Source organism: Rattus norvegicus, chromosome 1, assembly GCF_021556685.1.
Source record: "Rattus norvegicus strain SHRSP/BbbUtx chromosome 1, alternate assembly SHRSP_T2T, whole genome shotgun sequence".
Taxonomy (NCBI): Eukaryota; Metazoa; Chordata; class Mammalia; order Rodentia; family Muridae; genus Rattus; species Rattus norvegicus.
Window position 1 is genome coordinate 228856669 of NC_141534.1, and position 21808 is coordinate 228878476.

General features: G+C 43.4%; 1 protein-coding gene and 1 long non-coding RNA gene across 28 annotated transcripts in view; one reads left to right on the forward strand and one right to left on the reverse strand.

The window, feature by feature from the left end:
• The first annotated feature begins 256 nt into the window (after positions 1-256).
• The window catches only part of Trpm6 (transient receptor potential cation channel, subfamily M, member 6), a 163928-nt gene continuing 142376 nt past the window's right edge, over positions 257-21808 (forward strand). For 8 of the 24 annotated variants that reach the window (XR_015619880.1, XR_015619858.1, XM_087549847.1 and 5 more), the window contains exon 1: positions 19950-20298. Coding sequence is in view for 14 of the 24 variants with exons in the window: in XM_087549847.1 (XP_087405973.1) it covers positions 20287-20298 (12 nt within the window). In the remaining 10 variants the exon portion in view is untranslated. 24 annotated transcript variants of the gene reach the window in all.
• Positions 7997-20585, reverse strand: LOC102554711 (uncharacterized). 4 transcript variants are annotated; one of them, XR_015648050.1, is made up of 4 exons: positions 19613-20585; positions 18766-18940; positions 10761-10838; positions 9695-9922 (listed from the first exon to the last, which is right to left on the reverse strand). It is a non-coding gene; the product is annotated as an uncharacterized LOC102554711 (long non-coding RNA). The 4 variants fall into 4 exon arrangements; XR_015648045.1 differs by having other exon boundaries at positions 19520-20582; XR_015648056.1 differs by having other exon boundaries at positions 19883-20546.

The following is a 21808-nucleotide window of genomic DNA, read 5'->3' on the forward strand; positions in this document are numbered from 1 at the left end:
GGAGGAATGAAGCTAGGAAGATACCTTTGCATTCTTAGAACCAACTTGGCAGGGAAAGGTGATAAGAGCTCTGAGTCATCAGTCTCCTCCTAAATCAGCAGTCCCAGGGCTATCAGGAAAGTGAAGTTTATAATGCAATAAACACAACCGAAGACTAGCTCCTCTGCTCTTTCCGCAGCACTGAATTTCAACCCCGGGTTTTATGGCTACTGGACGTTTAGCCAGCACAGCATGGTCCACTTTGCCCTGCTGGGGTGGAACACTGCAGGAGAGAGAGACAGAGAGAAGCCTACACTCACACCATCTTCATGGGCTCCTGGTTTAAAGATATTGCATAGACAGCTATCTAATAAATCTCTACCACTTCTCATGGGGTGAGTAAATTTCCCTTCTTCTTTGGAAGTGTCTATGAAAGACTATGTAATGGTCATTATTAATAACAAACCACGTAGACAGAAATCTTAGAAATCTTTGGGGGACTTGCTGGTGTCTGTGAACTAGGTGTTCCTATCATTCACCCTCCTCCTTCTGTCTATGACCCCAGGCTCCAGAAGAATAAGAACTGACCATACAAAAGGCCACTTGCATTAGAAGTAAGTGTCATAGAGGGTACAAACAAGGTTACAGAAACAGAGATTCTGACAAGTTTTACTTATAAACCTGTGGAATTTTAAAGAAAGGGGTCAAAGTGATAATCTGTGTTTTAATAAGGGGCACAGATGTAGGAATGGAAATGGAATCTTTCAAAAAATATACTTTAATAAAAATGGCCACTTAGCAGTAAATCATAGGCACAGTTTTACTTAGAATAACTGGACACTTGAGTTGAGGTGGGGACAGGTAGGCTCAGTAGGACAAAGGAATTTACGACTCACATTCCCAGAATTGATAAGGTCCTGCAGCCAGGTGTCTACAGCTTGGGAGCTCAGAATAGATGTCAACAGGAATGTTAATCATTTTCTCACTACAGGACCTTAGTCCCAGGTTCCTGTTAAAAGTGAAATCGTCCCCTCTCGTTTAAGTGAAGTTAAATGTTTTCTTAGTCAGTGAACGTTACGTTTCTCCCTTCTAGATTAAGCACCTGGGAAATTTGTTGGGTAATTCTCTTTACAGCACACTCTCCATTATTCTCACAAGCTGAGATTTATCTGGTTGTGTGGTGGACACAAACTGAAGGACAAAATTCAGTGTCTGAAGACTGAGGCAAGTTTCCACTGGCTGTGGTAATGAAGAGGGTAAGTCAACGAATGTTCTCGTTGCTCCGACCTTCATTTATTATTATTTCTTTAATGATAGATTTTATACATCACAAAATGCTCAAGGCATTTAATGGCGAACTCCCCTTACAAGCACAACTGTGTTTAGGTGACTGGCTGTGTTTAGGTGAACCTAGGTCTGAACAAAGAAATCAAACTGCACAGGGAGATGGTGATGGTAAACAAAATTGCTTCGGTTTCTTGGAAAAAAACTCTTATTAATGATGAAACAATATTCTTAGTTAACTGACCTGTTATGAAATGCCCTTCTGTGTTAGTGCAGTGAGATATCTGACCAATCAGTATATAGACAGGAGATAATTTATGCAAAGAAAAAGACATGCCTACATCATTTTGATGTATTGTGAACAGCAGGCTGGAAGTTTTATAGATTTCCTAGTATCAGATGTCAAGTGACCAATAATTTCCATTTATGTGGTAATATTAAGGTTGTGCATTTCTATTCAACAAGGCAATATTTTTTGACTTAAAATCTACTTGGAAATGTCATGGCTGAATAATACTTCAGTCACTTTCCTGAAAAGCAAAGTTATATTTGGATATAAAAGCAGGTTTTTGATGAGAGAAGCGAAGGCTCTTCTCGTCCTGGGTGGGGATGCTTCCTTCTGCACAGTGTTGTGGCTGGCCTTCTTCCTTCAAACATTGTCATGCAGTGTACTTATTAAATGACAGTACACAGGTACAGCAGTTAACGCAGCAGGCATGATGCACGTGTAATGAATGAATGATCGAAGCTCATCTCTAGTGCAGGGTCTCTATGTTTCTGGTTGGTTTAGTTTGGCTCTGAGGAAATCAGAAATGGGTTATATTTGTTTGGGATCATCTTGGTGATCTGTGTCAGAAAACTATGACCAAAATAACCAGAATTAAAAGATATATAATATAATAATATAATTATAATAATATATTATTATAGTGTAATATAGTGTGGTATGAGTCTATATGAAAACAGAAAACATGAAGAAGATTATTATTAGGGAAGAAGGAGCATAAGGAAGCAGAGAGACAATATGAGCAAAGTACAATGATAGGTATACATATGAAAATGCCATGAAGAAATCCATTGTTTTTTACTTGTAAGACTAAATTAGGGCTGGTCGATGGTTTGGCAGGTGAGCTGAGTTTAATCCTCAGGATCCACACAGAGGAAGGAGAGAAGTTGCTTCTCTAAGCCATCCTCTGGCCTCCACATGTGTGTCGTGGTTTGCTGGCACGTGTGTGTGTGTGTGTGAGCACACATGCAAGACACACACACACACACACACACACACACACACACGCATGTGAACACAGACTCAGAGTATTTTAATTCCCCTCTAAAACTTTAAAATGTGTATGGCTCAAAAGAACTTCTTCATTCTCTCTCTCTCTCTCTCTCTCTCTCTCTCTCTCTCTCTCTCTCTCTCTCTTCTTTTCCTCCTTCTCCCAGCCTCCATTGTTTTGTGATTAGATTAATGTCCTCCCTGAGGTTCTAAAGTAGATGCTAGAATCTCCAGGAACCAAAATCCGTTCTTTTAGTTCCAGTCAAGCAGAAAAAAGCTAATCTTTGCCTGAGCAGTTCTAGAGGAAAAATGACCCTTACTTGGCGTTGGGGAGATCTACTCAATAGTAATCCTAGTCCATACAGTCTAGGCATGGGTTTAATAGCCTTGCTGGCAAGAACAGAGTCACAGGCAGATCCAGTGATTGACTGAGGGAGAGGCAAGACCCCAAGTGAAAATACAGGCTGCATCAGGACCAGACAGATGCCTCATAACCAGGTGGCCAACGTCAAACACAAAGAGGGGGTAGTGATTGCATTCTCCCTCTCACTCTCTCTGTGAGGAATAGTCATCCACCTCCAGCTCTAAGGAGAGGTGCCACAGTCACAGACTAACTGTTGGGGGGAAGAGGGGACTGGGAACATATAAGGAGAGAGCATGCTGAATTGGTTGAGACCAAGAGTCCTGGTCCAGAGCAGTGGCTTTCAAATATGCCAGAGATAATTCTCCTTCTCGGAGACCTTTGGAGACCACCCACAGAAGACTCACTAGTGTTGGGACCCAAGTAGCAGCACCTTTAGATTCCCAAGTAAGCGGTGGCAGAGCCAACGTTGAGAACCAGTGGTCAAAAGAGGTGTTGTAAGGGGTTTGCAAGTTTTCACGACCCCAGACAGCTTAGGACAGAGGAGATTCACAGCGAATACTTTGCTGCCCATTTGCTTTCAAGGAAGAAAGGCAGTCATCTATGTGAATTTGTCACTGGCTCCCCCATTCCAGCTCATGGGCAGCTCCCCCTGAATCTCCACCTTCATTTTTCCATGCAGGATTTCAAAAGCCTCGTGGTGGTACACACTTTTAATCCCAGCACTCCGGAGGCAGAGGTAGGCGGATCTCTGAGTTCGAGGCCAGCCTAGTCTACAGAGTGAGTTCCAGGACACCCAGGGTTACACAGAGAAACCCTGCCTTGAAAAAAAAAAGCAAAAACCAAACAAACCCAACCAAAATAAAAACCCAAAGTCAAAAGCCTCCATTCCAGTAAAGAATACTCTATGAACTTCCAAGACCTGCTTACGAACCCTGAGTAAGACAGACTCGCTAGGCTCTACTTCCTCCTTCCCAGCACAACCTTAAATTGTAAGAGTTTAAAGGCGAGTGCTGATGCCTGCTATAGCATCAGCTAAATTTCCTTGATTGAAGAACAGAATACGAATCAGTCATGGGGCCTGAGGGTTGACAGAGGTAACACTATCCAGGGTATGGGTGACATACTAGTGCCCACGGGCCTTGCCCTGTCTCCTGTTCACTTCTATAAACACATTTTTTTTTTAAAGATTTATTTATTTATCATATACAAGTACAATGTAGCTGTCTTCAGATACACCAGAAGAGGGCATCAGATCCCATTACGGATGGTTGTGAGCCACCATGTGGTTGCTGGGAATTGAACTCATGACCTCTGGAAGAGCAGTCGGTGCTCTTAACCGCTGAGCCATCTCTCCAGCCCCCACATTTTTTTTTAAAATAGGAACACAGCCATCTTTCATTCCCCCAACCCCGTCCACAGGTACCATGTACCACGATGGGAAAGCAGAGTGCAGGCAACCGATGATTTACTTCTCAGGTAAACTAAATTGTTCACTCTCTGGCAACAAACAGGAAGAGTTTGCAAGCCATCAGAAGAGTTTACATTTGTGTGCTTGCCTCCTTAGAAGGGAGGGCGTTTCTTTATGAACTCAGGACTGAAGACAATTCTCATAGTTATGCAGTTAAGAGTCTTCCAATTGTTCATACATTCACTTAAGCAATAAACATTTATGGAGCACCTATACTACACTTACCATTAAGGGCTTAGAGTCTATTGAGAAGACAAAGGAAAACAGGATGAAGCTGGTAAAATCTACATTAAAAGACACGATATCACAGTATAACAATGCTCTGTCTCCAGGTGACAGGAGAGCATGTTCTGCTGTCCTTATCATTGTGGGCTCAGCCATTGACAGAGTGCCCAGTAGGCAGAAGGAGTCCATGAAGTCTTGGGTGAATATTTAATTAATCAACGAATGTGTTAGGAATGAACAAAAAGAAGCCAGCTCAGTGGAGCCAGTTCTCCTGAGAGTTCTGTGGACCCACCCAAGCTGGGGTGCAACACTGTGTGACCAAAGATGACAGCCATACTGGGTAGGAGTATAAACATGGTATTTAACATTGAAAACTGATTCAGTTCTTGATTCCAAAGCTCCCAGGAGCTTCCTGTCATCTATGGGGTAAAATCAAAACTCTATGGAAGAGCTAGCAAGTGCGCCGTAGTTTCTTTTCTGCTGACTCATCATACTTCTCTGCTTAGCTGCTGCTTTCTACGTCTGTGCTCTGGGGTTCTTCACTATCTCACTCTAGTCTTTTCTTTTTGGCATGGCAGTCCTAGAAAAGGGCAGCCATCGACCTTTCCCATCTCACTGACTCTCCTTGTGCCATTTTTGGATGCAATTAGCTGTACCTGTCATCTTCTTTCTACCTTTGGAGTCAGCGCTGCTCAGATGACTTGGACTCTCTCTTTGGTCGATGTTTGCATTCATCCTTACATGACAAATTCCAGGAAACAGATCTCAAAGACTTCTCCTCCTCATCTCTACTTCTCTGTTGCTATGAGAGAACACCATGACCGAGGCAACTTACAGGAAAGTTTAGTTCTGCTTACGGTTCCAGAGGGAGAGTCTTTCATGGTAGACAGAGCAGGAAGCTGAGAGATTACATTTTTAACTACAAACATGAAGCTGAGAAGAAACAGACGTGGGGGAAGACTAGCCTACTCTCCAGTGATGTGCTTCCTCTACCAAGGTTCTAACCACCTCAGGGTCCTAAAGCTTCCCCAAACAGTGGGACCAAGTGCTCAAATACCTGAGCCTATTTCTCATTCAAGCCACCACAGTAACCTCAACACTTGATGTGCAGTTAATATTTGAGCAGATACATAGGTACTTGTTGAATAAATAAATGAATGAGTCAGATGAATAAATTAAAAGGTTGACACGTAACTCTGCTGAAAGAAGACAGAGAACAGTAGTTGGGACTTTGAGGTTAGAAGTAGTCTCAAGAAGCTCACATTTCAAAAGGAAATACTGAAATGTGTCTTCGAAGTTCTTATGTGTTTGTCTTTGAGACGAGGACTTACTATATAGCACACGTGGCACTCAAACTTGAGATCTTTCTGCCCCAACTGGAAACAGGCATATAGGATAGAAAATGTGTGCATCAGCCTGCTTTTGATTACCATAGCAAAACACTTGAAGCAATCAACTTGAGAGAGAGAGAGAGAGAGAGAGAGAGAGAGAGAGAGAGAGAGAGAGGAGGTTTGTTTTGACTCATAGTCTTGAAGGTTCTAGGCCATGACCAGTTGACCCCTTGCTTGCTTTGGACCTGTGAGACCACAGCAAATGGTCTCAGGAACAAATGATGGATTGAAGCCTGTTCACTTCACACTAAGAAGCAAAGGAGGAGGAAAGACTGAGGTTCTCACATCCTTCATATGAAGGAATATCATATTCTTCATAGGGATGTCTCAAATGACCTGAGTGAGTTTTTCTCACCAGGTCCCATCTGTTAAGGACTCTACCACCTCCCAACAGCACCACGCAGAGACCAAGCCCTTAACCTTAGGGAAGCACCCAAATTAGGATTTGTATTCTTAGCTTTGAGAAATCTACTTCCAAGACTATAAGTAAAGTAATGTCTTGTTTCTTCTTCTTTTTAAATTTACTAAGCAGTCAGGACTTTAAATCCATACAAATTATTGTGTTGTAAATTTATTGATTCTGATTGATATAAATGAATCATTTCCATCTGTTAGGGAAATCAATAGTACTTCTGACTCCTTGAACTTAGCTACAATGAACATACCCGCTGTCCTTGCATCAACAAATGTGAGAGTTTACTGGATATTTATTGAAGAATGGGTCTCAGGGTATATATCTGTATTTAATCTGACTAAGAAATGAAGTCTCTCTCTCTCTCTCTCTCTCTCTCTCTCTCTAAATGTCAGCTGTTTATGAATTCCAACTCCCCACCAATGTTCAAAGTGCATATAAAGTGTAAAATGACACTGAGCCCGCTGGGTCTAATTTTGCTTGTTAGAGGTAAAATTAATATTTCATTGTTTCTTACTTGGCATCACTATTTACTAATAAGTTTTGAAATTTGACATTTTAGTTTCGTTTGTAACTGCCCTTTTGTAAACTTTTTTCATTTGTCTAATGGGCTTTTGATCTTTTTTGTTCATTATTGCATACTTACATTGAGATCAATGCATGCAATGCCGAATTACTTCACGTCACCTTCTTCTCTACCAGTTTTAAAAGTTGTTTCTGATTCCAGGATGGCAACGGGTATATATACTGCTTTTGGTTCCTGTCCCCCTCACAGTAAACAAAAGGAAAGTGAAAGAACCCACAAACAACATTTGCAGCAAAACTAAGTAGCTATCCAGTTTCAATTCTCTCCCCATCTGGGGCCCACATCAGCCTCCCTGTCACTGGCTTGAAGGACCAGGCCAGGGGTCCTGGAAAGATTAAAGACTGCCGATTTCCTGATGTAACCTGCTCTTGTTGCTGAGACCCATGTTTCATGTCCCAGGTCGTGGCACTAAGTACCTTTGCTATGAGAAGTATTTGGTTCACTGATAACTGCACACCCTTCCTAAGGGAGTGCATCTCTGTTCTGGGTTCCAATCAGTCAGAATCAGCCCATCTTCTTGTGGTCCCAGAAATGTTGGACTGCAAGGGCCAGCCTTTGGAAAGGAAAGACATCTAATTTTTGGTTTCGTTGGTGAGGGGCACAAGGTGGCTCCCAGACACTGTAAGCGCACTGCTTCTCTCCAAGAAGCTTCTATTTTTCCTCCTGTGACACAGTGAAGCACCGTTGGTTAAAACAATTTGTTTGGTCGTTTATTTATTTTTTCTTTTTTTTTGGAGCTGGGGACCAAACCCAGAGCCTTGCGCTTGCTAGGCAAGTGCTCTACCACTGAGCTAAATCCCCAACCCCGGTTGTTTATTTTTTATTCTTTTATTTTTACTGGATTTTTTTTTTTACTTACATTTCAAATGTTATCACCTTCCCGTCCATAAACCCCCATCCCATCCCTCCCCCACTGCTTCTATGAGGGTGTTTCCCTCCCAACCACCCACCCCTTCCACCCCTTCCTGCTTCCCTCCCCTATACTGGGGCATTGAGCCTTGGCAACCAAGGACTTCTCCCACTGATGCCCAATGAGGCACCCTCTGCTATGTATGCAGCGGGAGTGATGGGTCTGTCTGTGGGTAGCCTTTGGATGGTGGTTTAGTCCCTGGGAGCTCTGGTTGGTTGGTATTGTTGTTCTTATGCAAGCCCCTTCAGCTCCTTCAAACCATTCTCTAACTCCTCCAGTGGGGACCCCGTTCTCCATTCAATGTTTGTCTGAGAGCATTCGCCTCTGTATCTGTCATGCTCTGGCAGAGCCTCTCAGGAGACAGCTACATCAGGCTCCTGTCAGCATGCACTTCTTGGTATCAGCAATAGTGTCTTGGTTTGGTGGCTATAGGTATGCAGGCTGGATCCTCAGGTGGGGCAGTCTCTGGATGGTCTTTCCCTCAATCTCTGCTCCAAATTTTGTCTACATATTTCCTCCTATGAATATTTTTGTTCCTCCTTCTAAGAAGGACTGAAGCATCCCCATGTTGGTCATCCTTCTTGAGCTTTGTGTGGTCCAAGAAGCTTCTTACTGCTCACCTTAGTTTCTTCTTTCTTCCATACATCAGAGGAATGATGTATTTCTGCTTTCTTTTTTAAAATCTTCTGTGTGCATTTGTGTGTATGTGTGTGATGTGTGTGTGTGTGTGTGTGTGTGGTCACATGCCTTCACCGGTAAACTGACTGCTGATAGATCCTGGAAGAGGGAGAGTCTTTGTCTTGTCTTTAGTTGTATACCCATGGGTGAGCTCATGAGATTCCAATTGATATCTGCAAACCCATGATAACCCAGCAGAACAAAAAGACGGGACTATGGGAGAGGGATTTTGTTGTTGTAAAAATATAAAAATTTAAAAAAAGTAAGACTGTCTTTTATCTGGCACCACAGTGCCCCAAGGTATCTTGCCAGAAGCACACATTTGGCGGCCCAGAGTCTCCTGCCACTGTCCACTTTCCTGCACTCAAACCGTCACATAAAAGAACACACAACACAATATTTGACCCAATTGATAAGATATAATTGCCTACCTAAACATACAAATCCCAGTACCATCCATCCCTTAATAAGAACATTAATAACAACCTGTAAATACACAGAGCGGAATCTTAACGTCACCTGCCATGGCTTCTCCCCTCTCCCTCCTGTTTCTTCTCCTTTCTGTTCCAGTCTCCTCCTCTTCCTTCAAACTTCTCTCCCGCCCATCCTTCCTTCTCCTCCAATGACAGGCCTCCTTCTATCCTGTACCTGCCCCTCACCTGTATTTTACAAATTCAATGGGGAGAAGGTTCTGGTGAAGTCACCTGAGTGACCAGGCAGCTGTCCTTGGGGCAGTGGAACTAGCATCAAAATACAGATAACCCCAGGGCAAACCCCAACAGGATTTGGGGAGGGTGGGTGGAGTGGATTGATAAAGGTGAGAGGGAGATAAGAGAAGAAAGGAGGTGAGAGTAATCACAAATGCAGTCTATACATGTGTGAAATTGCCAAAGAACAAACCTAATTTAAAAATGTGACTTTTGTGTGCATAGGTTAGTTTGCAGAAAATGTTTACCTCAGTTTTTAATGACAAATAACTGTGAAAGTGGGAAGAATCAACTTGGGGGAAAAAAAAGAAGAAACAAAAGACCATTTTTACAAAAATGGGTAAAACCAACTTTAGAATCTAAGGATGTATACTTAGCTGAAAAAAATCGTAAAGAAATGCAAGGAGCTAGGAGTGGTGACTCACACCTTTAATCTTTGCACTCAGGAGGCAGACACAAGTGGATTTCTGAGTTCAAGGCCAGCCTGGTCTTCATAATGAAACCAAGTTGTAGTCGATTGGCAGTGCTGGGGTTGGCATGTGACATTCTGAGAAGCTGCTGGTTTCTGGTGAAATTTCTTCACCACCAGTTATAAGCGTGTTCACCTGGTAACAGTTCCCAGGGCAAATGGTTTCTGGATCTCTGTTTATTTTATAATAAAAAGACAAAAACAACATTTCTGAAGATACACAAATGCAGGAAGATATTAAGTGAATAAAATTGCCGTATTTTAAAACAAGTGGGTTTCCAGCATCCGCTCTTTACTTACTTCACTAAATAGTTGTTTCAACATTAGGCCAACTTGATAAACACTAGGGTGTTCCTAATTCTACCGCTCAATCTACAAGCACCAGTTTAATAATAAGCAGGTACCTGGTCTGAGGTCATGCCCTACTTGGTCCATAAGTGTCTTAGTGTGGGGATTTGGCTCCCTGATTCTGACTGAATATGTTCTTCATAAGGCATAAATTATATTTGTCCCTTTTTTCCTGTCCATTTTCTTTCTTTCTTTTTTTTTTTTTTTTTTCCGGAGCTGGGGACTGAACCCAGGGCCTAGCGCTTGCCTAGCACTGAGCTAAATCCCCAACCCCTTTCCTGTCCATTTTCAATTTCAACAAATCTATGTAACTTTTGTGTTTGGGGGAAGTGTAAATTCCAGAGTTAGAATTCTTAAGCACTTCTCTCAATGAACTCTTTATATATATATATATATATATATATATATATATATATATATATATATATATATATATATATATATATATATGTTTTATGGCAAATGTTAAAACAACACACTGGTGACTAACCTTTGTGCTTTTTCATTGATAACAACCTGCTCATGGTAATAACTAGGATTAAGGAGGCTTCTACAGCTTTTAAACTATAATCCTGGGCTAGTAAATGTTTTCTGGGCACCAGATTATATTATGCTTTTGAGGTTTTTTTTTTTTTAAACTTAAGTGTTTTAACTATTTCTTACCTCTCTTAATATTTCTGATTTTTCAGTCGCCCAAGTAGTTGTTGCAAACTTTCTACGGAGTCCAAATTATTCAGTATCCTGAGTATGAGGGAAAGAAATACCAACACAGAATTTTAGGAGAGTTGAAGTATCTCTGTGTATGATACAGCTAGTAAGCAGTCATATATATTTCTGTGTGTTTGAGTCACGGTGTATAGGAGACACACATCTAGTGTTAAAGTGGCAGTCTCATGATCTAATGATATGCAATAATTGTGTAAATATATGCTAAGCAGTGTGGCAAAGAGACCAGGCAGTATGAGAGTGGGAATTATGTGAATCGATAGAAAGTAAAAGTGGTTGGAAAGCGATGTGATTCCGGACACAAGGCAGCAGAGCTGAAGACAGTTCTGGAGACACTTCCCCCTTCCTTTTGAAATAATTATAGACACACAGAAACTAGTAAAAATAGTACAAAGAGAGGTCCCACGAGGTTTCTCTGTTGGGAGCATCTTCCATAGCTACAGGCCAATATCAAAAAGAGCAAATCAAAGTTTAGACTCCATATAGACCTTTTCCGGTTGCTCCTGGCGTTGTAGCAGCGGTCTAGTGTGGAGCTCTGATGGCATCAATGAATTCAAAGAGGAGGGATGAGACAAACATTGGGGATAAGCAGGTCCTGTCTGAGAAGAGTTGTCCTCTTTCTGGGTCCTTAGCCTTTCCAACATTCCACATAATCAGACATGAGTTGACCCTTGCTTTGTTCCCTAGGGGATACCTTGTTGCCTCCGGTCACAGTCTTCTCACTAACATTTCTGTTCTCTTATTTCAGTGATCTAAACTCCTAGAAACTGCTTGTGCCCCTCTCCCCCCTCCCCGGCTCCCCTCCCCCTGCCAAGTTGGCCCTTGAAATCAGTGGGAGCATTTTCTTGAATAATGATTGATGTAGGAGGGTCCCTCCCACTGTGGGCCGTGCCATCCCCCCCCCCCGCAGGTGGTCCTGGGTAGTATAAGAAAGCAGGCTGAGTAAGCAACAGGAGCAAACCTACCAGTAAGCGGTGTTCCTGCCTGGTCTCTGCTCTAAGTTCCTGCTTAAACTCCTGCCCTGAATTTCCTCCGCGATGGACTATGCTCAGGAAGCCAGATGTATTCTTTTCTTCCTCAGGTGTTTTTGGTCATGGGATTACCACAGTAACGGAATGCAAACTAGGATAGCTTTCTTTGTAAATAAGTCATATGAAACCAAAAACAGACTGGCACCCAGGTTCTCAGTTCCTTGTTCTATCTCCAGACCCATGCAGATGGCATGGTAATTGATTCTTGCACATAACGCTGTTTGTATTTATTTGTCTGTACATGATGGTCGTGATGCGGTTGGCACAGAAGCAGACATTTTGTAAGTTAGAGGAAGAGAGACTTTAGCTGGGGACTCGGCTGTGTTAGTCAGAGTTGCCAGTCACTCATTCTCTCTGCAACCGTCGCTTCCTTCTCACTCATCCTTTCTTTCTCCTGCGCCCTTAGGATTTCATCCTGCCTACACCTATACTGTATTGCTTTTATTAGGAGAAAGACCAGAGTTGTTCTGTGCTGAAAGAGGTGCAGCAGTTTGGAGCATTCTTAACACTGACTTTGGGAAAGGAAGTAGATTGTAAAGCCTTGGACTCTTTAAGTAGAGGTGAGGTGTCTCGATCTAGCACATAACTGTACGTATTTATACATAGACAAGGAGGTTCTGAGTGCTCCAGGCCCATACTTGATTTATAACTTAACCAAAAAGCAGCATCTATGTGGATAAAAAGCCCTTATCCTTTCTTGGTTACCCCAGTGGGATGTAAAGCCACCGCAGGTATCATTTCCTGCCTGAGTAGAGAAAATGGTGGGCATCACCATTGGAGAGCCTTGCATTTATGTTAAGGAATGCTGACAAACATTCAGCCCTCACAGTATGGGAGCTGAACTTGCTGTCATCAAATGCTCATGCTCCACGACAGAAGGAGAACGAAGAACAAGCATCCCACAGAGCTGGCTAGTGACCTGAAATAACATTGTTTTTCTGGGTGGCTCTGACCTTGAAGTTGGCTCTATGAGCATAATAGTTTTTGCTTTTCCTACTGGTGTCTCACACAGTATCAACTCAGCTTCCTAGTCCTGTTTATGCTGGCCTGGGTAGGGTGGCAAGGCTATATGAACCAGCATGCCATGCAGTTTTGATAGTGTTCAGGCCATGCAAGTGTGTTTCTCCACCTGTGTCTGGACAGGGACTTGCTTTGTCTGCACTGACAGTCTCCCTTTGTTGTTTTTGCTTTTATTGTGCTGCTTCATGTTTGACAAACATAACAGGGACACCTAATACCAACACACGTGCACTGTGTTCCCTTTCTCTCTGTATGGACTCTTGCTGGAGTCAGCATCTCAGTGCCCTCCAAAAATGGGACAGCTTCATTGTTCTCAGAACATTTTGCTTCTTAAGGAAAACCTCCCAGTCGTACAAACTGTGACTTGTATTGTGATTTGGATATGAAAAAAATCTCCTAAAAATACTAATGTGTTACAAGGTGACTCACCGAGTAGCAGCAGTATTTTGGGAGATTCTGGAGGCTTGGAAGTGGGGAACAGGTCACTCAGGATGGGTTCTTGGGGGGGGGGTGCTGTTATTCCTAGCCCCCTCCTTTCGTGCTCACTTTCTGCTTCTTGTCTAGGTGAGATGAAAAGTTCCTCTGCACATACAGTGGTGTTCTGACTATATGGGGCCAGTGACCATGGGGATTGAATCTTCTGCCACCATGAGTTAGAACAAACCTTTGCTTCTTTAAGTTATTATTATTATTTGAGGGGGGTGGGTGCATTTAGTCACAACAATGAAAGTTAACACACTCCATAAGCTGTGCTTATTTTCAAATACCATTTAAAGTAGGAGAGGGTCATTTTAAGGAAGTGTGATCTTTCTAAAGAGTGAAGGTCGGCTGGGGTGTAGCAATGTATTGGAATCTTGGCTTAGCATGCTTGATACCCTGGGTTCAGCTTAACTGGGGGAACTGTAAAGGCAGGGTGAAGGAAGACAGTCCTGTCTTTATGGAAATTAAAACTAGTCAAAACAAAACTGGCTGAAAGCTTTTCAATGGATATTCTGTTTGTCATTGTACCAAGGGAGGCCTAGAGTACTTAGAGAAGTCAAAGTCATTGGGGGAATCTTGTGGCCGAGAGATTAAGGGAAGGGTTGTGAGCAGCCTCTAAGGTAAAGGGGCTGCGCAAACACAAAGACTTTTTTTTTTTTTTTGGAGCTGAGGACCGAACCCAGGGCCTTGCGCTTCCTAGGCAAGCGCTCTACCACTGAGCTAAATCGCCAACCCCCACAAAGACTTTTAAGGGTAAAGGAGTGTGTAAAGGATGTCTACACTTGTGAAACAGTCGGAAGAAAGAGTTAGGAGAACTTCTGAGTCTAACTGGTAGGGAAGCGTGTTCATCATTTTGGGCACCATAACTGGCAACCTTGACAGCGTGTTTTGGACTGCATGGCATTTCCGGAAGGTACAAGTTTGAAATTTGTTGGCGAGGTTGGTGCATCTGGACGTTGTGAGTGATCACCTGCTCAGGCTTCCTTCTCTCTGTGAGTTTTCTGCCATTATATTTCCGCATCCAAATCTCTCTTTTTAAAAATTGTGGTATGCATCCGAACATAAATTCTAACATTCTAAATTAAAAAAGGAATTAGTAGTTCAGTGGTCGAACACTTGCCTAGCATGTACAAGGCCCTCGGTTTGTTTGTTTTTGTTTTTATTGATTATTTTATTTATTTACATTTCAAATGTTATCCCCCTTCTCAATTTTCCCTCCACAAGCCCCCATCCGCTCCTCCCTATCCCCTGCCTCTATGAGAGTGCCCCTCCACCCGCCTACCCACACCTGCCTCAGTGGCCTAGTGTCCCCCTATCCTGGGTCATTTAGCTTTCACACAACCAAGAGACTCCCCTCCCAGTGATGCCAGATAAGGCCATCTTCTGCTACATATCCAGCTGGAGCCTGGGTTCCCCCTGTGTTCTCTTTGGTTGGTGGTTTAGTCCCTGGGATCTTTAGGGTTCTAGTTGGTTGATATTGTTGTTCTTCCTATGAGGTTGCAAACCCGGTCTTCAGCTCCTTCAGTCCTTGCCCTAATTTCCCCCATTGGGGTCCCTGTGCTCAGTCCAATGTTTTGCTGTGTGCATCAACATCTGAATTGGGCCGGGTCTGGCAGAGTCTCTCAGGAGACAGCTTTACCTGTCAGTAAACACTTCTCGGCATCAACAATAGTATCTGTGTTTAGTGTCAGCAAATGGAATGGATCTTTAGGTAGAGCAGTCTCTGGATAGCCCCTCTTTCAGTTTCTGTTCCACTTTTTGTCCCTCCATTTCCTTTTGACAGGAGGAATTCTGGATTAATATTTTTGAGGTGGGTGGGTGGTCCCATCCCTCAACTGGGGGCCATGCCTATCAACTGGATATGGTCTCTGTGGGTTCTATCTCCCCCTTTGTTGGGTATTCTGGCTAAAGTCTGCCCTGTTGGGTCCTGGGAACCTCTTGGGTCCCTAGCATCTTTGACTTTCTAGTGGCTAACCCCAGTTCCCCCTCCCCCGACCCTCTGTAATTCTCCCCCATCTCCCATATCTGAACTGGCACCCCTTTGTCCCTCCCCCTCCTCTCTCCCTCCTGGATCCCTCTGTTTAGTCCTTAGCACTGAAAGGAAAAAAAGAATAGCTTTCCATTTTACGTATTGACGCATGGTTTCTCACTTATATACAGAGCTGGCTGCTTTGGCTAGTCTAGCTGTCTGTCTTCCTCTAGAGAATCCCTGTCTCAACTCGGGAGGGAATACAAGTGGGCTGTCACACCTCTCTAGCGTTTACATGGGTATTGATAACGTGAGCTCTATTTCTCGAACTTGAGACAATGTTTCTACCTCAGGTTTCCAAGTGTTGGGATTGTAGGTGTATGCTTCCATGTCTGGGTTTGGTAGATTTTTAAAATATGAAGTCCTAGGATTGGAATGGCAATGAAAAGGGATATGCTTTGCCTCCAGACTGCTAAAATCCCTCATCCCCAAGTAAGAATACTCTAATCTCAAAGAAAGAACAAAAGAAAGAAAGAGAAGGAGAGAGAGAAAAAGAAAGAAAACGGTCTGGCAATAGTAACACACAGGCCTTTATTCCTAGCCCTCAGGAGGCAGAGTCAGGCGGATCTCTGAGTTCAAGGCCAGCTTGATCTACAGAATGAGTTCCAGGACAGCCAAGGCTACATAGAAAACAAGCAAGCAAGCAAGCAAACAAACAGAATAACCTAACCTCTGCTTGTGTGGCAGGAGAAATCACCTGTCTTCTGGCAAATAGACAATGTTAGAGCACACCAGATAAGGATTCTCAGTGAAAAAACCCACACTGGGTTACTTTCTAGAGGAAAAGAGTTTGCATTTGAGTCACTTTAAGAGAGTGAGTGGGTGGGATTAAGGTCCACTCTCAGTTTGAACAGAAGGTTGTCTCAGGGTTTCTATTGCTGCGATGAAACAGGATGACCAAAAGCAACCTGAAGGAAAGGGTTCTGATCAAGGTTCAAGACCCTTGATTACTCACGGCTCATCCGTCATTGAAAGCAGCCAGGGCAGGAACTCAAACAGGAAGACACCTGGAGCTGGGCCTTGGAGGAGACAGAGGCTGTGGAGGAGGACTGCTGAGGGCTTCCTCCTCATGGCTTGCTCAGCATGCTATTGTTCAAATAGTTTTTTCATACAATACATTTTGATCATGGTCTCCTCCAGAACCCCCTGCTCAATTATTCCACTTGTCCAACTTCATTTTCTCCCCCACTCTCTCTCTCTCTCTCTCTCTCTCTCTCTCTCTCTCTCTCTCTCTCTCTCTCTCACACACACACACACACACACACACACAAAAGCAGGTCAGTAAAAAGCAATCTGAAAGAGAAAAATCATGAGCGACACATACATAGACACATATGTAGATAAGTAGTCACACGCGCGCGTGCGCACAAACACACACACACACACAGAGAGAGAGAGAGAGAGAGAGAGAGAGAGAGAGAGAGAGAGAGAGAGAGAAAGGCAGTCACAAAGGAGATTTCTTTCTCCCTCATGACTAGTTTGTGTCAAGCTGACACAGAACTAGCCAGGACAAAGGGACAAAGGTCTAAAAACAAAAACAGTTACCCAGAAAAGGCTGAATTGCGTCTTTGATTATTAACTTTTCTCCAACTTCTAAAAAATCTCTGTTGAGACAAGGTTTTGCCCGTAGCCTAAGCTGCCCTTAAACACCCAGGAATTCTCCTGCCTCAGCCTTGAATGTGCTTGGATCACAGGTGTAAACTACCACATCCGGCCTGATCCTCTTAATAGCCTATACTCCTATATTCCCCCCAACTGTACAATTCCTTATTGCAATTGAGACTTGGCTTGTGGCCGTTGACTATGCTACCTGTACTATTTTACATTCTCCGTGTTTCCGAGAGGAAAAGATTGGTGACTCAAAGTGAGAAACATGAGCCAGGCATGACAGCAAACCACAATGAATTGGGCGAGATGATTCCCACGCACGGTGCTTTTTTCTTCCTGGAGCAAAGAAAAAAAGGCACTTACTGTTTTTTTTTTTTTTTTTCTTTCCCTGTAGTCTGCCCTGAAAGAATGAGGGATATTACTTTGGAACATTTCTAGCAGTTCAGCCTTCTGAGCAAGGGGCATGACAGTGAAGCTAAATTCAAATCCAAGCATACAATCATTTTCCTTCAGAGCTGAATATGTATGTTAGAAGTCGCCCCTTTAACGGTCTTGATTATTTGGGACTCATTAAGAAAAGAAAGTGTGCCTGGGGCACCACCCTTCCCAGTGGGGGTAGAGGGAACAGCTGTTCACCTCAAAGCTACACTCATTAACTTAAGAGTTAATGTTGAAGCTCCTTCTTAAGACCTGTTAGATCAGATGTCGGAACTTTCTGCACGCACATGGTCATTAGAAGGCTTGAAACTTTGAAATCTCAGAGTAAAAAGAGAGTCAGACAGAACAAAAGAAAAGCCTAGAGAAGAGGGACAGAGGAAGAAAGAGAGGGTGGGGTCATGGTCAACTGAGGAGAAACCGAAGCCCTCTAAGTTGTTGGTGCTTGTGGATGGTGTCCCAGGAGCACTTTCAGTTTTGATTGTCCACCCTCCTATAAGGTTGAGCTCTTTGAAGGTGAGCAGTATCTTATTTACCTTTGACTTTTGTGGCACCCAGCATTGTTTGACAAACAATATGTGCTTTGTGACTAATTGTTGGTCTGAATCAGTCTCCCCTAGTCAAGTAATGAATGTTCTGTAATTTAAGCTTCATATCTAGAAATGTGTTTATGGCCAGAATACTTTTATAGATAATCTTTCCAACTAATCGAGGGACCTGTGAAAGAGATTCCCCTGCCCTATCTTAGAAATCCCGGGGAGGGTCTGAGGATCTGCTGAGTGAAACACCAGTCCCTGGTGACTCTTCTGCAAGTCGAGTGAGATAGACTTTCTCCATGAGTTTGATGAACAGCAAGAAGACGGCAGGCAGCCTCTAACTTGTCCATTTTGCAATAACCACAGATGGCCATGTTAATCAGTGGCAAGAATTGCCCAAAGGAATAATGGCCTTTGTTTTTGAGAGCCACAGACCAGAAAAGCATGTCTGTGACTGGGCCTTCCAATCAGATGTCATCCTTTGTGCCCATCTCATATCCACGGGGAACTTGGTAGCCAAAAACACCCATGAGTGGCTCCTATAAGACACTCCTAAGTCAGATTTCCTGAAAGATAGGTTTTGTGACTGGTGGCTTCCAACTTCTGGCTGAGCCAGATTTTCTAATAAAGTCACTCTCCTGGCTGTCACACCTTGTCTCTGGGGAGAATGGACCAGCTGTACGTACAGTGATCCACAGCCCCGTACCTGGTAACAGACAATGCCTCCAGTGTTTTCCATTCAGCCTCGTACCAACACATCTTGTGAACTAGCCCATTAGAAAAATCAAAGTATTTCGGTTTACCTTGCGTTCAAAGGGTCTTGAACCTTGATCTGACAAGATTAAAGCAGAAGATAACAGTCACAGGGCACTGGGAGACGTCAGCATGTTCAATTCCAAATCCTTAGACTTTTAGGTGAGTCTGCTGATTTTTGAGTTTCCAGGCCTTGGGGCTCCGAAGAGTGCTGACAGAGATGATCTGTGGAGGAACAAGCCAAGAGGCTGTGGTTTGCCTTTTAAGAGTATCTGTGCCTGTTAAATGTCTACGAATCGTTAATAATTCGAGGAGGTGAACAGAGAGGAAAGGACTTTTCATTTCTTAATACACAAAGCGGCAAAGTCCCAATATACTAATTTACTAACAAGGCAAAAAAAAAATAATGAAAGATCACTGAAACCACATGGAGAAATGAGGAAGCAAATTTTATGAACTGTGTGCAAGCGTGAGCTCATCAGGTAAAGATTCAGACTGGAGATAATAGTAGGAGTCACTAATTTAAAGTCACCTGTCTGGGATAAATGCCTACTATTGTTTGTTATAGTACCTGTAATCCCCTGAGCATCATGCCTCCCATACGTTACCTCTTCTAATACACAGAGATATGTCTGGAATCATTGACCACAGCCTTAGTCGAGGCTGCCTAGTGAGAGGAACCCCACCCCCACCCCCAAATAACGGAAATCTCAAAAGGCATTTGTATGATACTTCATAAATAAAGCACGTTAACTCTCTTTTCACAGTGTAATCTCTGTGAGGAAGGAGGGTTTTCTTTATTACTCTCTCTGTATAGATGAGTAAACTGAGGCCCAGAAGAGTTTCTTGTCATGCTCAGCAATTCGTGGGCGTTTCAGAAACACGGAGAACACAAACCGAGTGTCTCTTCCCCTAAAGTTCTGACCCAGGAATCTGAGATTTGTCTGATGGCAGTGACCATCCCATCTGATCATCAGTCTGACTTCTTTGGAGTCCTGTTTTTCCTACACAGGAGTTAACAGAGCCCCAAAGGCATTGTGAAAACTCCACAGGGCTGTAAAAGGCAGTGTCCACGTGAAGGTGGAGCCCAGATTTTCTGTCTCCACAGTCAAAAGCTCAGACTGTGTTTTAGTTGCTGGCCTGGAAAATCTAGGATGAAAGCCGGACCTGCTGCTGAGTGCTCTCCTATGCACACAGGTCAAGCCCAGGGCCCCAGGTGGCTGTGGGTGGAGCCAGGCGCACGCGTATCTAACTGCGATCTGGAATAGGTAGGATTTGCGAAATGCTAGCTTTCAAGTCCTCTAGTCTCCACCCGAACATGATTATCGTAGCTGAAGTTTTGGCAACCGCGTGGACCCTCCCGAAGGGCAGGACCCGCAGTCTTTCTTCCGGGAGTTGGGACCGTGCCGGAGCTGGGTCAGGGCCGAGCGGAAACTGAACCCAGGGTCTGGGCAGCAGGGCGCGGGTGTGAGTCCTGGTCTCCGGAGTCCAAGTCCTGGAGGAATCCAGTCCTGGGAGGTGTCCGGGTCCGGGAGGAATCCGCTGTCGCTTCGGCTCCTGTGGTGGTGAGAATGCAGGTCAAGGTAAAAAGTTCGGCCTGAAGATGTTCTCATTGGCTCCGGTCCGCTGCTATTGCGGAGCTCCTGCACCCGATCGAGGTTCCGAGGTGCCGGAGAGTGACAGCTCCTAGCCCAGCGCTTCGAAGGTGCTGTGCCTGGCTGGGTGTCCTGTAAGACAACCGGGGAACAAGCTGCCGGTCACCTTTATCGGTTTTTCTTTACTTCCACACTTTTTGTGAGAAAAGATAGTATCTATTGTGCCGGATGTGTGTGCAGGCGTAGTTCAAGCTTGCCACACGCCTTGTCTCTTTTCAACCCCGGGTGGCTGATAGGTTACATTCTCCGGCAGCCCTAACTGGCGTCTCAGCTCCATCACCACCTGTAACCCTGGGAGTTTAGGTATTAGCTTCAACTTTCACATTTGGAGCAACTGGAAAGTACTACTCGAAGATGACATGGGATACAATATGACAGGCGATATGGCCTTAGAATAATGCTTAATGCCTTTGACAAGTAGTAAGAGTGTTCCTTTTCCTCCTGTACTGGGAATTGACCCCATGACCCTCAGTATCCAAGCTGTCTATCACGGGGCTACATTCCTAGCCAGCATCTTCAGTAGCTGAGATAACAGGTCTGCGCCATCAGGCCTGACTTAACTATTTCATCCTGACAATCATTCTATACAGTCTTAATGGCATTACTCTTCCCCCAACCTCCTTCCTTTGGGGAGAAGACGAAGCAGAGGGAGGAAAGTATAATTGAGATTTGAAGTCACGTCAAGATATAGTGAAAGCAGGGATAATCTAGTCGTACACATGCTGGTGGTGCTTTGTTCTGCAGAACTGTATCAGTCTTAACTGCTCAGGGAAAATACATTCTTTAGTTTCTTTGTCCCTGTGTGCAGATTACAAAGAAGCACTATCATGTGGGCTGCCATGGTGTGAGTGTGAGAGCAGATGACAGCTTCAGGGACTGGTTCTCTCCTTCCCCTGCGGGATCTGGGGATAAATTGTCGTTATCAGACTTGCACGACGTGCCACATGACCTTGATGTACTAATTTATTCTTTGCTTTGGATTGCTCCACACATCAGGGGTTGTAACCATATGGGATGGAACAAATAGTTCGGAATATATAATATGTATCTGTATATCTACATAGATATTTCATATACACAATGCACAAATTAAAACGATGACATATATCCTAAATATGTATTACATATTTATATAATTTATAGAATATATTATATATTTAGGATAGATATTTTATATTCATAAATATATAACATATATTTTATTTTATATGTAAATATGTAATACATTTTATGATATATTTAAGATATATATACCCATATCTTAATTTATGCATTTCTTTTTCACCTAAAAGGATTCTGATTGTGTACATTGCACTGTTAATAGTTTCTAGGGGCAAACATCTTTGCAAATACATATGGTGCTTGCTCAAATTAAGACCACATATACAGCATTTTCTCCCATGTTCTAGATTCATTCAGTCAACATGTTTGTGGAATG